The following is a 15,191-nucleotide window of genomic DNA, read 5'->3' as shown; positions in this document are numbered from 1 at the left end:
CGCGAGGCCCTCAGCCCGGGGCGGGCGGGGCCCCCCGGCCCGGCTTTCCCCGGTGCCAGGCTCTGACGCCAGGAGGGGTCCTCCGGCCCGCATCCATATAAGGGCTTCCTGCTTTCCATATATGGCCATGTACGTCAGGGCTGGGGCGGGCTGCGGCCGGTGAGACCCGATATATAGAGGCGGTGCCGGAGCGGGCGGGGAGCCGAGCGCTTCCAGCGGGCAGAGCCGGGGGGAGCCCCGGGCGGGCGGGCGGGGAGCCGAGAGCTTTCAGCGGGCAGCGCCGGGGCAACAGCGGCGCAGGGCGCAGAGCAGGCGACGGCCGCCTCGCCGCAGCCGGCCCGTCCGCCGGCCCCGCGGCGGCAGCGCCATCACCCGTCAGAGTCGGAGCCCGGCGCCCTCATGGCCGCGGCCAAGGCAGAGATGCAGCTCCTACCCCCGCTGCAGATCTCCGACCCCTTTGGCGCCTTCCCGCACTCGCCCCCTGCCATGGACACTCACTATCCCAAGCTGGAGGAAATGATGCTGCTCAGCGGCGGGGGTCCGCAGTTCCTTGCCCCGCCCGGGGCACCCGAGAGTGCGGGCTTCGGCGCCGCCGGGGAGCCCGGAGAGCAGCACTTCGAGCACCTCGCGGCAGGTAAGCACTCTGACCTGGCCCAGGCGGGCGGGGAGTCCCGGTCTGCAGCGGGGGCAGCGACGCCTGCGGGAATTCCGCGCCGCAGCGTCGCCTCTGTCCCGGCGGCCGCGCGGGGGGATTCTCCTGCGTGCGTCAGCGGCTCCGGACTAGCTGCGGCTGGAGACCTGCCAGCGACGCTGCAATATGTTACGCTCAATTAGTAATTAACCAGAATCTGGGACTGCGCTGTTAGAGGGAGGGCTCGCGAAGCACCGGCAGCAGCTGCAGTAACTGCTGGAATTAATCGCTATTCCTTTCTTTGCAGACACTTTTCCCGAAATCTCCCTGAACAACGAGAAAACCTTGCCAGAAACCAGCTATCCCAACCAAACGACGAGACTGCCACCGATAACCTACACGGGCCGCTTCTCCTTAGAGCCGGCCCCCAATAGCAGCAACCCCCTATGGCCAGAGCCCCTCTTCAGCCTCGTCAGTGGGCTGGTGGGCATGGCTAATGCACCTCCCACATCTACGCCTACTTCATCATCACCATCCTCCTCCTCGCAGAGCTCCCCACTGAGCTGCTCTGTCCAAGCCAGTGAGAACAATCCAATTTATTCGGCTGCACCAACATTCCCCAATTCCAGCTCTGACATTTTTCCTGAATCCCAGACCCAATCTTTCCCCAACCCCTCTGGAGCTCCCATCCAGTATCCACCTCCAGCTTATCCGACTGCTAAAACCAACTTTCAGGTGCCAATGATCCCGGATTACTTGTTCCCTCAGCAACAGGGTGAGCTCAGTCTTGTTCCAGCTGATCAGAAGCCCTTCCCAGCTCTTGAGACCAGAGCACAGCAGCCTTCCCTCACGCCACTGTCCACCATCAAGGCATTTGCTACGCAGACTGGCTCCCAAGAGCTGAAGACCCTCAATGCTAATTATCAGTCCCAGCTGATCAAGCCCAGCAGGATGAGGAAATACCCCAACCGTCCCAGCAAGACGCCTCCTCATGAGCGTCCCTATGCCTGCCCAGTGGAGTCCTGTGACCGGAGGTTTTCACGATCTGATGAGCTAACACGGCACATACGCATCCACACGGGACAGAAACCTTTCCAGTGCCGCATTTGCATGCGGAACTTCAGCAGGAGTGACCACTTGACTACGCACATCCGCACGCACACAGGAGAGAAGCCATTTGCTTGTGACATTTGTGGCAGAAAGTTTGCCAGAAGTGATGAGAGGAAGAGGCACACTAAAATCCACCTTAGGCAGAAGGACAAGAAAGTGGAAAAGGCAGCTCCAGCCTCAACTGCTTCCCCAGTTCCTGCCTATTCATCCGCTGTGACTACATCCTACCCTTCCTCCATCGCCACCACTTATCCCTCCCCAGTGCGCACAGCGTATTCTTCTCCTGCTCCCTCTTCCTATCCCTCCCCTGCACACACCACATTCCCATCTCCTTCTATAGCAACCACTTACCCCTCTGGCACTGCCACTTTTCAGACCCAAGTGGCCACTTCCTTCTCATCTCCAGGAGTCACCAACAATTTCAGCTCACAGGTAACCTCAGCACTTTCAGACATGAACTCAGCCTTTTCTCCAAGGACAATTGAGATTTGCTGAGGCTACCTTCTGGAACAGGATAATTCACCTTTTCCATTGGTATTATCAGACATGGAGTCTCCGATTACTCCCACAACACCATACGTTGCAAGGCTATTTAGTTTAAACTTCAGCTGCCTGAATCAACTGCTGCTTAAGTTTTCCACCTCTGTTGAATGACTTAATTTGCATGGACTGTGGATATAAGTTCAATATAACTTTCCCCGTAAACAATAGCCTTTTATTAGGAAGAAAGGACTTTTGATTAAGTATCTAGCTAATGTAAATTGTACATGTGCCATGGTTTTGCTTTCCTTTAGGTACTATTGATGTGGAAAAAATCTTTGCATATTCATATTGTATAATTTGGAGTTCGCAGGGCCATATTTTGTAAATGTTAATTCTATTTCAGTGACAATGCTATAATGCGTTTCAAACTTCTTTGGGAACAGCACTTACTGTATTTGAGCATGTTGGAGTGATGCTATGTAATTATCATCTGATGAGACACTCACATGTGGCAGAAGTTTTGTTTTAAAAGTTACAAGTCTTGGTGCCTTTTTGTGAAGCCTTGCTGACATCATGCGTTTGTGTGAGTGGATGCTTTGCATCTTGCCTTAAATTGGAAGGGATGTTACTCAAAGAATGTAAGGAAGAGCAGGGAATGGGTGGGGAGAGGAACAAGAGCAAGGGCCAGGGGATGGAATGCAAGAAAAAAAGCAAAGACCCCAAAAAAGAAAACAAAACAACCAAAACCCAAAACTAAACAATCAGAAAAACAACAACAGAAAAACAACAAACAAAAAAACAAACCACCCCAGACCCTCTCCCCCTCCACCTCTCAAAGTCTATTTTTGTTACAAAAATGTAAATTTATATATATATATATATATTCAGGAGTTGGAATGTTGTAGTTACCTACTGAGTAGGCAGCAATTTTTGTATGTTATGAACATGCAGTTCATTATTTTGTGGTTTATTTTTACTTTGTAATTGTGTTTGTTAAAATGGAAGTGACTGTTTGGCTTCTAAACACATTGAATGCGCTTTTCTGCCATTGGGATATTTGGTGTACAATACCCTTCAGAAAAAAAATAAATAAAACATCAAATTGTGCAGACTTACACTTTCCTTGAAATTACTACTTAGGAAGACTGCACCACAGCAATCCCAACTCTTTAAGTTGCTTCAAAGCCAGCACATAACCACTTGTCTCCAGGGAAAAAAACCAAAAAACAACAAACTGTTTAAAGAGAGGAGATGAAATCAATCTTATGTCCAGTTGCTTTCAAAAAACATGGATGGCGGACTCATGTCCTTGCATTAGGTGCATCACCACCTCTTTTGAAGTAACCATAATTACTGTCTCCTGGTCTAGCCTTCTGGAATGTTGATTGTGCTAAAAACTGACCAAGTAGGCTGTCAAGCAATGCTTGATGAGCCTGAGGGTGCCCCAGGTTCTCCAGAGCATTTTGAAATGAGTAATTTTTATGCCTAAAGAGGAAAAAAGAAGATAGGTTCTCTTGGTGCATTGTGTGAAAAGTGGTCCAAGTAAGGAAGTAGTGCTTGGCTATACAAAGATGAAGGCCGGTGCACCCTTGCTAGCATAACATAAAGGAAATAAACGCATGGGTCTTCTGCATCCACTACTTTCATGGCCTTTGTCCCATAAAATGAGAAAAGATTTCAGGGAAGAAAAATGCCTTATGAGAAAGCATTGCCTATACATTTTCTGCAAGATCTTTCGTTTGCTGTTGGCCTGAACACAGTATTTCTGTTTCTTAAAAAGTTTGCTTCTAGTCCAATTAGTAGGATGAGTCGGTTTCAAGGAGTTTGTTCCCAAGGAAACAGCAGGTGGTGTCACTGGCGGGGAAAACCCTCCCCCTGCAGGAAGTGCAGCGGCTAGGGAAGAAGCGAAAACCTCTCGCTTTTGCGCTTACGCGCAGAAGACACATTTGCTCGGAACTAAACCTCAGCTGTTTGTGATTTAAAACCCAGTTCAGGTCTGACCACTAGCGACAGGAACTGCCGCCCGGCTTGGCTCGAAGGAGACCACCCCCCCCCGCCTCCAGCGGTCGCGGTGCCGCGCCAGCGCCGGGGGCGGCCCCGGCTGAATAGAAGCGCCGTCCCCGCTGTCCCCGTCCGGAACAGGACCGACCATATTTGGCATTTCCTCCATGCCTTTTATGGCACTTCCGCGGCCCAAAAATGGAGTTTCCTGCTCAGGCGTTTCCGGGCTGCGCCGCGCAGCCGCTGTGATGCCGCAGCGCACTCCCCCTCCCCTTTCCCCCGAGCTCTCCCCCCCCGCCCCCTCCCCTCGGGAGGCCCTCTCCGGCGGAGGCCGGGCTTGCGCCGGTGGCGGGTCACGCGCCTGCGAGCGGAGGAGCTCTGCTCTGCCGTGGGCCGAGCGGCGGGCTGCGGTTTTCCGTGGAGCTTCCCAAGGCCGCTGGCGCGCAGGCCGGCCATCAGCGCTTCCTCGCTGCTGGTTACTGCTCGTTTTCGTTTAGTGGGGACTGAGTCGCTCTTTATACACGCCTCCGAAATAGGTAGGATACCTTTGGCCTGGGGAGTGCTGCAGAGGCCAGAGACCTTGTCCACCCAGGCTTTTGCTCTGCAGACCCTTTCCGTAAGCGACTGTTTACGTGGGGAAGTGTGGATAGTCCTCGACTAGGTGGCTGGTTTGCACTAGAGGAAAAATGATTGTTCCGTTTTCTTTTTTTTTTCCTTAGAAATAAGGAGATAAAAATTAGTTCGACCATACTCGGAGCCCAGGATCTGGTGTGGTACGCTATGTGGCCTGTTGCATTGTGTCCTTTTGTTTTCTAGAAATGCCACTGGAGATTTTCTGTAAAGCTGGTAAAATGAACTGTTACAGATATTTCTGCTGTGACTGCGAACTGCACTTACTGAGTAGGTCATGGGCCCTGACTGGAGAGGTGAAACAACAACACGGAGAAAAGAGCTGTAGGCAGAGACTTTGTAGTCAAGAGGTATGTGGTCATGGGCTTTTCTTTCCTTTAGGGCTTTCACTCGTACATGTCTGGACTTTGTGCATCTGAGCAAGACCTCAAGTAGCCCAAGAAAAATAACTTCGTAGACTCTAAACTGATAGCTGGCAGACTGAAGGTGATCTGAGCTGTGGCAGATGCCCTTAGAAGGGCTGTCCCCCAAGTAGGTGCTCACCACTGTCGGGTTGGACTAAAGCTGAGTGTAGCGGATGAAGGCTGACTCATGAAGAGTGTCTTTGACCCGTTCTGAACCAAACTAGTAACTAGGCTTGACCCCTTCTAAAGCAAATTGCACTGTTAACTAGGGCTAGCATATTTAGTGACGTTTTGGTATAATTTCAAATGTTTTCTGTTTGTTGCCCACTAGACTTTAGAATCCTGAAGAGTTTTGAGTGTAGATAATAAATTTATGAAGAGGGCTTGGTGGTGTGATTGCTGAGCTAAACATTCCATGTTTTTACCTGTGTGCATTATCGTAATTTAGCCCTAATAAGTACTAGTTAAACCTAGAAAAGAGATTGCATGTTTTAAAGTGCACAAAGACTTTTGGATGAAATGTGAGATGTAGCTAAAGACCAGGAACTTTAAAAATAGTTAAGCTTCTCTGCTCTAATCAAGGATCAACCTTGACTGATAGCCTAATGATGTATGGTCTTGAATGAAACTCTATCCTCTAAATAGCTGAGCCTGTTGCTTATACATAATCTCTAGCACTTTCCAGGCTTCAATTTGTGATAATTTTTTGTCACTGTCATAACAAAAACAGTGGGTATACAGAAGTATTTTCAATGTGTATATTTCACTTCCATAAATACGGAAAACATTATCAAAGTATGCTTTCTGATCCTTTTTTTTTTATTTCTAACAAGCCTAAAGGCTTATTCTTTTCTATTGTGAGCTTTTCATGCCCCATTTTTATATCTCCAAACACAAATGATGTTTGACAATAATACTACTGGTAAATGTTGATAGTTGAAAGTCCTGCTATTTGTGTCCTCTGTTAGGTTGACCTGGGTAATATGATGTGACTTCTCTTATGCCAGCTAACTGTGATAGTGGGCTTCTCCTATAGCAGTACAGCTGTTGATCAGTAAGAGATCTGCGAATGTCAGAGTTGGAGAGATGGGGAGAACGAGTTTCAGTTTGATCATTCAAAGGCACAGAATGCTTTCATCCTTTTGGTAAGATGCAGTTAAAATTTTAAAACAGACTGAGCGTTACTTTTTTTGTCTGTGGCTGTTTTTCAAACTGACCAGGGTAGTTGGGGATGGCTTTAGAAGCTCATGGAAACATGTTTCATAATGACTATCTAAAGTTTGTTTATCCTAATTACTGCACTTGTTTGACTGCACCAGTGTGTGTAGTTCTCAGGTTGTCTACCTGAATGTGGTAAGTGGGCAAGGTGATCAGCGACCAGTGGATGGAAGCAGTTGGTATTGCTCAGCTCTCGATTTCTGGTGCAACTCTTAGCCTCCATTCTTGTTTGTGTGCTTTAGGTGGTCCACTGGTATTACACTGAGACCCCCTCAGCAACTGGCCAACAGACTCGGTTCACCACTCCTGTGAGAATTGCTATTGAGGAGTAAATTTGTGTTTGAGTGATTATGTATTTTTTTATGTATTATTATGTTGATTAACAATGTTAATTGTTTTAAATAATAGTTTTGATACTTTGAGGTAAGCTTTTTGTGGTTTTTTGTTTGAGTTTTTTGGTAACTAAATATTATACAAGTATTTTTTGGTGATGATTTTAGTAATTTTAATTTTTGTGGTTTAACTGTAATTTGGGTAAGAGTGTATAAATTGTTTTTTAAGTTTATGGTATGTATTGGATTATTTGATTTACAATTTAAATTTTGTGCGGGGTAAGGTTAGTTGTTAAGAGGTATACTAACAACGTATGTAGAAAATGGATTTTTAGGATTGGTGATTGATAAACACTGTATTTGGATGTGTGGTTTTAGTTAGTGTTGCTTATTAGTTTTGTTTTGTTTTGGTTGTAGAACTATTTATGATGTGTTTTAAAGTCTTGTAAGTCTTGTACTTGAGTAGGGTTTTGAAACTCTGATTTTGACATCAAAGAAGAAAAATGAGTAAACGAAGGAGGTAGAGAAGTTTTCTCCTTATGGGATAAAAAGGGTTTAACATAGAAACTGCTTTGTCTAATCTTCCGTGGGGGGTGTCCGTGGGACGGCCGGGCCGCGCGCGGGACTCGGCAGCAGGAGCGCAGCGAGCTGTGCGCGTTGGGCGGGAGGCGGCGCCGCCCTCAGCGAGCAGAGCTGAGCCGAGCAGAGCGAGCGGCTCCGAGTTCGTCCGAACCGAGCCGAGCTGAGCCGGAGAGGCGAATGCAGCCGATAATAGTCGAGCTTCGCCGAGCGCAGCATCACGCGCAGGGCAGGGCGGGTTCGGGGTGGAGCCGGGGCTCTGTGAGGCTTTCCCGCTTGTCCCTCTCTCTACCTCTCTTTCTTCCTCCTCGTATTCCTCTTCTTTGTCCCCGAGACCCTACTCTCGTCTCCCTCCCAATCCCGACTCCCTGTCCCCGGCTCTTCTTCTTGTCTTGTTCCTACCCGCTACTCCCTTCTGTTCCCCCTCTCTCCCTCCTCTGTCCACCCTCCCTCTAGCCCTCTCCCGGGCTTTCCCTTTCCCTCCCGCATTCCTCCACAGTCTGACCTCCCTCCCTGCCCTTTCTCATGCCCTGCTCTCGTTCCTCTCTTCCCGTGCCCCCTTTCCGTCTTCGCCGCGCAGCCGCGGGGCTCGGGGTGCCGGAGAATAAAGGCCCGAGGGCCGGAGCCCGGCGTCCCTCGGCCCTTGCAGGAGTCCCTGCACGGGGCCGGAGGCTCTCGGCGGATCCCCCCGTGCCGGTCAAATGCCCCGCCGGACAGCGCCGGAGCTGCGGCTTTCCCGGCACGGCGCCGAGAGCGGCCCCCGCTCTGTGCCGCGCCGTGCCCGCCGTCTGTGCCGCTCCCTCTCGCTGCCCCTGGCCCGGGACAGCGAGGCTGGGGAGGAACCTCGGCCTTTCTGGGGGCCGCCCCGCTTTCTTGTTGCAGCAGAATCCCTTTCTGCGGGGATGGACGTGTGCAAAGGGCTTGGAGGAAGCGCTGCGCTGCTGTCCGGGGCAGTCGGACTCGTTCTGTGCCTTCTTTGGGGCTCAGGGAAAGGGGGTGAAGACTCGGGGCTCTGATGCCGTTTGGGGCATCCCAAGGTCCCCAGGAGAGGGAGCCCCACTGCGGTGCAGGAGCAGGTGGGTGACGGGCGGGGGGGGTCACGCTGGGTGCCTCAGCTCCCTTTTGCATGGAGCTGCTGAGTCGTGGAGTTTATGGGGCGCTCCCGGCGCTGTCTCACGGAAGGACTGCGAGAGCTTCTCACAGGGTCTGGGGGAACACCCGGATTCGCGCTTGGATACGTCCAAGCATCGCTTAAAGGAGGTGCCGAGGGACGAATCTTTGTGCCGGGGAGCAGCAGCCGAACAGGTGAGCCCGTGTGCGTTTGGAGCGGGGACTTTTGTCCTTCCCCTTTTGAATTTCACCTTGCCAATCACTCCCCAGTGCCCCCAGGGTAAAACAAAGCAAAAAAAAACAAAAAAAAAAAAAAAACAAAAAAAAACCAAACAAAAAAAAGGAGCTTATGAGGAGAAAATAAATTAAACAAAATAAATTAAACATAGAGAAGTAACTCCTCTTTCATTATTGTCTGTGTTTGAACTGGGGGTGATCCCCCTTCACTTGCAGTTTCAAGGGTGTTGATTGAAGGTAAACCTGCCTTTTCCAGGCTCTTAGGGGTGACAGGGAATCGCTGCACTCTATTTTAAATGGAAAGGGAAAAATGTTTATAAATATATACCATGTATATAAATATATACATTTATATACGATGTATGTAAATATACCAAAACACAATAATAGAAATCAATAAAATACATGATACTAATTATACTGTATATGTCTTATTATATGTCATATATATACTATATCTAAGTGTAGAACATATAATAGTAAATATAATATAATGTAGTAATATATAATAGTAAATATAATATAGTATACAACCACTTAGGAATGTAAATATCAAAAATATAAATATAAAAATGTTTTAATATAGTTTAAAATAAAGGGTTTTTTTGGTTTTTATATGGTAATAAGGAGAGGTTTTATTATAAAAATTATAAATATAAATAAAGGTAGATATCTAAGTATAGATATATATCATAAATTATATTAATTGGTGGTATATGGTGTGTTGTTTTATTTCTTGGTATTATTAACTCTGTGTAAATTGTTTTTTGAGTGAAGCTAACTTTCTGGATGGGTTGGTTTGTATTTGAGGTGGGATTAATTTCAATAGGTTTCTTTAATAGACTTCTGATAGGTATTACTTGGATTTTGGTTTTGTTTGCTGTATGTATAAACATACAGATTTGGTAGGGCCAGCTCGGCTGCTGGAGTTTAGCAAATGCCCTAAATTGTTTTTTGTTACATCCTATGATCAGTTTTAGGCAGTGACTTTATACTGCTTTTAGGATTTTCTTATGCAATGGTGAGAAAATAGGCAGGTCTGATACTAGTTTGACTTTTTTTGTACTTAATGTTTCATGAAATTCTTTTAACCAAGCACTTTTTTTAAAATTCTACTGTAGGCATTTATGGTTCAATTTTTTTTTCTTTGTAGCACCCACGACTTTTTTGTTTCTCTAAACTGGCAGTAAATGTAGGTGAGTAAAATTACCTTGGTTTTCTTCCTTCTCTTTTGACTTAATTGTTTTTATTAATAATTCTATTTGAATATGCAGAAAAAGTGGGTATGTCCTGTAATCTATCCTAGCTTTTCTCGTTTACAGGGTACTCAGAAAATATGTCTCCCTTAGAGTCCCACAAAAACATTCTGGGTGAAATCTGAATTAAGGTATGTGTTTACAAATAAGTGATCAGTTTAGATATTTGCCTGTGTACCTTTTCCTGTAATTCAGAGCTTGCGTTCTGTGGTTTTTATGATAAACCTATAAGACATGTAAAAATGGTTTTGCAAGTCTTAATTGTTGAAGGCAGCAATAAGTGGTTTTAAAGCCTCTTCTTGACCAGACAAAGGGAAAAAGTGTGAATTTGTTGCTGAACTTGTCATTTTTCATTTGACTTGCCTTGAATTATTGAAGAAGAGAGAGAACTAGGAAAAGAGAGAAATAGAATTGGTTATTGAGCCCTCCTAAAATGCTCACTGTGATTCTGTGTAGAGCCGAAGTGAAGGGTGATGGAACAGAGCTCTGTCCATTAGAAGGAAATAAACCTGATCTCCACACAGAGTCTTACTAATTTCTGTTTTTAAAATGCAAAATAAGTTTAGGAAGTGTTGGAAGTTAGTATTTGGGGAAAGAAATAGTTCCACAAAACATTCCATTTAACAGAGGCCCTTGGGACGATTCATTTTGTAACCGCTGTCACTGGAATCGGTTGGTGGTTCAGCCTTGAAATGTGCACTTGCCCTTCCATAAAGCCCTATTTCATTTATGTTTCAGTGCTATGAGTCTTGATAAATTGGAGAAGAGCCCAAGAGAAATTCATCATCCTGAGATACAAAAGGTAGGAAGTGACTTTTTTTTGTTTGGTTCTTTTTATTTCTTATTTTCTGGAAATAGAGGTAATTAAGTATAGATACTACTGGTTTGTTTCTTCCAGTAGCTGATAATAATAATACTAATGCCAATAATAATAGTAACAGTAAGAGTAAAGTAATACTACTTAAACTGTCTTTATCCATTGAACTGGCCATTTCAAATCAAAACTTGTAAACACAAATAAAACCATCATCCTTGTAGAATCTTTAATAGGAGTGGGCTAAAGATACTGTTTTTGTTTACAGGATTGATTGGTTCATGAAGAGTAAGAGGTAAGTACAAGCCTAACTACCTCTAGCTCACAGACCTGTCCAGTGAATAGAGCTTTGTATTTTGATGGGCTTATGATGACTTTGAAATCAATTGCTCATTACAGTAAAAAAAAAAAAAGTTGTTTTGAACATGACAGCAAAAATAACTTTAAGCACAACTTAATAATAATAGATCACCAATTTTAGTTAATAATTTTATGCAGTACTGTTTGGTGAGTGAAGGCTCGGACGCTCAATATGAGATCAGCAAGCTATGTTTATTGCAGAGAGTATCAGACACTTATACAGCACATAATAAGCTTATGAATGTTCTGTAAGCCAAGCGATCTATTGGTTAAACTATACCATCAACTCTTCCTCATTCCTTTGGGCCTACATTCCCTATTTCCCACGTCTCTCTGTCTACTTGTTATCATACCCAGCTAGGCCCAGGGACACGCTATCTTGCAGGTGCAAAAAAACTCAAACTAGCTGTGTTCGGTACTTTCCCAGCTCCTGGTCGGCTAACAAGCGAATGTCTACGTGAGCTCTATCATGTAGCCATTTCTCCACACTATACTATCAAAGTTTAAAGGTAAATTATTATGTATTAGGAGATGGTATAAAGTGTATGTTCTAATGTGTAGGATATATACAAAGATACATACTTGAAAGTCCGTAGAGGAAACAAATTTTTCCGTCTTCTGTTTGACTGTTTGTCATATAATATTTGGTTTTATTTCCCAGGGATCGATGAATTTTAACTCTGGAGTCCTCTATGCTAAGGATGGTCAGCTTACAGATGATTAAATGTTCAGTAATGGTGAGTTTTTCACTTTCTCCTTCATTGTTTTGCTCATCTGAATTAAAAAAAAGGCAAGATTAAAGAAATAGTGTTATTATTTTTTACCCTGTTATGTCTGTTTCCTCAGTATTTGCTGGAGCTGGGCTTACCCAAGCTTTGGGTAAAACAAGCTTTGGGTTCCTTCTGTCTCCGGGGAGTTGCCCAGTTTGGTTGCATCTGGTGAAATTCACCCTGAGACCTTACAGAACTAGCTCAAACTATGTGAGAGCCATTTGCAGTTCTCTCCAGCCACCTGGAAAATGGGTGACGCTTCTGAGGATCTGGCAAGTGTAGTTATCCAAAAAATACAAAGACTAAAAAAATCATAAGCAGGAAATATGGCTGCAGAGAAAACAAACTGGAGAGAACAAAAGGTGATATTGTTATCCTGTATTAGAAACATCCACTGTGCTTTGATTCTGGTAGCTGCCAGGGGCTTGTTTGGCCTGTTTAGGGAGGTGTGGGTGTTCACTTGTAGGTTTTTTCTCTGGACAAGTCAATTCAAACTTTGCTAAGCTTACATTTGAAAATTACTCTCTAGAACAGTCCAGCATGACATGCTGGATGCCGTCTCCCAGAGGGACCCAAAGCTGCCAGAAATCTCACAGGGAGGGGTGGGTGTAGAATACTAAAACCTGTCAAGTTTTTCATTTTTATAGGTATTGGCAAAGAAAAGGAATTTATCTCTAAATTCATTTGGAAAGAAACCCTCTCTCTATCCACTCATTTGTATACAGGAATGTAGGAAACTCGGACTAGAGATGGGTAATAGTTTTGAAAATAAAGGTATAAGTTTTATCTAGGAATGAACCAATCAAGTGCCCTGAAAGCATAAGAACAGCTGCAGGGGCTGAAGGGAATAGAAAGGGTTCTCCGGCAACTTTTGCCTCAGTTCTCTACCTGCCCCCAATGTACGTCGCAGCCCCGGCCTGAGCTCGGTGGCACTGCTGCCGCCTTGTGGACAGAGAGCGGTACTGCCGCCCCCCGACCCAGTGCCAGTTTTCCTTCCAGTTGTAAAACTGCAAACATCGCAGTGTTCCTCTGACACCAGCGGTTCTAGGAAGTAGAGGTGTAGGTGGCCTTGGCCTCCCACAAGCCCTCATGTCAACTTACTCTGAAACATTCGGGTGGAAGTTATTCTATCTCATGAACAGAGGTACCTTTTCCTTACAGGTGCTTGTGCTGTAGTTTGGATTCTGCTTCCTAACATTTCTAGTGTGACAGGGTTTACCATAGAGACAATCTGCCAGGAGGTAGCACTTTAGGGGGCATGGCAGTCCTGGGTGTGCATTCTGAACTCCTTCAGAATGCTAGGTTTGAAGTATTTCTTATCTCAGGAAAACAGCAGTCTTTTGCATTTGCATATCAGCTGTTGAAATTTTGGGTTCAATTTCTTGAATCACAAATGTCACAGGATTCCTCCCAGATGGCAGCTGCCATGAAGTATGGCTCTTCTTGGTCTTGGGTTTCAGGGGCTGTTCCCAAAGTGACCTATAGACATTGGAATGAAATCATTATTTACTGTGTAAAAGAATCACGCTCCAAAGCATCAGCCAGGTCTAAATGTGTCATTCTGCCTTTTAAAAGTACCAATATCACAGGATTTTTCTCAGATTAAAGCTTCCATGGAGTCGGATCTCTCAAGCCTGGCCCTGGCCCTTGAGAACTGTGGGCCTCCTGTGAACTGGTCTTGCCAGAAGGGCTTGCTGAGTTTTCCATTGTGTGGAAAAGAGATCCCATTTGGAGCCTGAAGCCTCGTGTTTCCTGTAGGATTTCCACTCCTAGAATTGCACACTTTGAAGGATTTCTTATAGCAGAAGTTGTCTGGCAACTAGGACTCTGGCTGGATTTGGGTCTCTGGACTCTCAGGTGAAGTGACCTTGAGACACTAGGGCATGCAGGTTTCCTTGCTGTTGAAAGCACTATTCGCACTCCTGTTCACACCCAGGAGCCATGGTCTGAATGGGGGTGTCACCTCTTAAATTTGCAAATGTCACAGGATTTCTTCTAAATGAATGGTGCTAAGAACATAAGGTCTGGCTGGCTTTCGACTTAGAGGTGCCTCCTCTAAATTGGTCTTCAGACGCTCGGTTGGAAAGTGTTCCTACACATGCCAAATAGCCCTTGCTATGCAGTTAATAAGCTTCAAAGTACCATGGAGTTGCTGCCTCTGCAAAGATTTTGGCAGAGCCTGGTTATGGTGCCCCATTCCACTCCACCCCCCCTTAGCAGGTCCTTATGGTTGTATGGGGAATCATTGGGGAGCATGCCAACCCAGCTCCATCCTGGGAACAGCGCCTGTATTTTACCCTAAAATTTCTGTCCCATTATAGCTCCTGTTAGGATACAAATGTAACTTCTCGGTTTCCTCTGATTTTACCCCCAGTCATCTTTCCATACAAACAGTGCTCCACTCTCCAGAGGATTATTGTGAGCAGATGTGAGCTCTGCTGTCCCTTTGGACTGACAAAGACAGAGGTTTTGTCCCAAGTTCCTTTTGAACCTGTCCTGCACCTGTTACAAGTCCTCAGTCTCCTGCAATTTTGTGGGTCAGTCACATGTAAAACAGCACAACTGGCTGGCATGCTTTGCTTATGAGGAGAGACAAGAGAAGAATCCCTCTGCTCACACCAGACCTGCAGCTGCCAAATCCACCAAAGCACCTGAGGAGCCCCCAGGGACTGATGGTACAGAAGGGAGGTGATGGAGGACAGCACAGCAGGCAGCCTGCCCTCCATCTGGCTGTGAAGAAGGCAGGGCTGGGAACTGTCAGCAACATCCCAGCAGGTCTGGCTCACGGAGCCACCCTGAGGGCTTCCCCTGCCTTTGGGCAGTCCCAGCTGCTGCAGCTCACTTGACAGAGACTCATTGTCTATACTGTGCTTGGCTGCACTGGAGATGATGAAGCCGAGGACAGCAATGGTTGCCTTCACATCCCCTGACTGCAGATGGGAAGGAGGGTGAGCTCTGTCACCTTGGGAAGGCATCTGCAGATTCACTGCTGCCCATCTCTGGAGCATGGCTCCATCGGGGGATCGTGGTAAGGACAGCAGTGCTCACCTAACTGTGCACCCGAGGACAGCTTCAGGATCTTGTCATACTGTGGGAGAGCAGAGCTTCACAGTAAATACCAGCTAACATACTTACTACCAGTGTTAACACTAACAATTCTTAACCAAATATTAATACTAATAACACTTACTATGCATATTATTAATGCTAGTAGAGGCTGGTAGTGTTCTTAATTCTGAGGCTTGTGTGAAGAACA

The 15,191-nt window shown here is 46.0% G+C and overlaps 1 protein-coding gene and 1 long non-coding RNA gene across 2 annotated transcripts; both read left to right on the top strand.

The window, feature by feature from the left end:
* The first annotated feature begins 220 nt into the window (after positions 1-220).
* Positions 221-3,339, top strand: EGR1 (early growth response 1). The gene is made up of 2 exons (XM_064725163.1): positions 221-634; positions 939-3,339. Exons 1-2 carry the CDS (start codon positions 400-402, stop codon positions 2,234-2,236), a joined length of 1,533 nt encoding a protein of 510 aa, XP_064581233.1. The 5' UTR covers positions 221-399; the 3' UTR covers positions 2,237-3,339.
* Positions 3,340-9,865: 6,526 nt separating this feature from the next.
* On the top strand, positions 9,866-15,181 carry LOC135453824 (uncharacterized). Its single transcript, XR_010441955.1, has 5 exons — positions 9,866-9,931; positions 10,058-10,122; positions 10,730-10,793; positions 11,074-11,902; positions 14,310-15,181. It is a non-coding gene; the product is annotated as an uncharacterized LOC135453824 (long non-coding RNA).
* The last annotated feature ends 10 nt before the right edge of the window (positions 15,182-15,191 follow it).

The sequence above is a fragment of the Zonotrichia leucophrys genome, chromosome 13, assembly GCF_028769735.1.
Source record: "Zonotrichia leucophrys gambelii isolate GWCS_2022_RI chromosome 13, RI_Zleu_2.0, whole genome shotgun sequence".
Lineage (NCBI taxonomy): Eukaryota > Metazoa > Chordata > Aves > Passeriformes > Passerellidae > Zonotrichia > Zonotrichia leucophrys.
Note: the sequence above shows the minus strand (reverse complement) of the source record. Positions and strands in the feature narration are given on the sequence as shown.

What these genes read in the sequence shown, in the direction of transcription:
- EGR1 (XM_064725163.1), top strand. Translation starts at nt 400, where the DNA reads ATGGCCGCGGCCAAGGCAGAGATGCAGCTCCTACCCCCGCTGCAGATC. An exon ending in CTTCGAGCACCTCGCGGCAG is followed by an intron (nt 635 to 938) that starts GTAAGCACTCTG and finishes CTTTCTTTGCAG; the next exon opens with ACACTTTTCCCGAAATCTCC.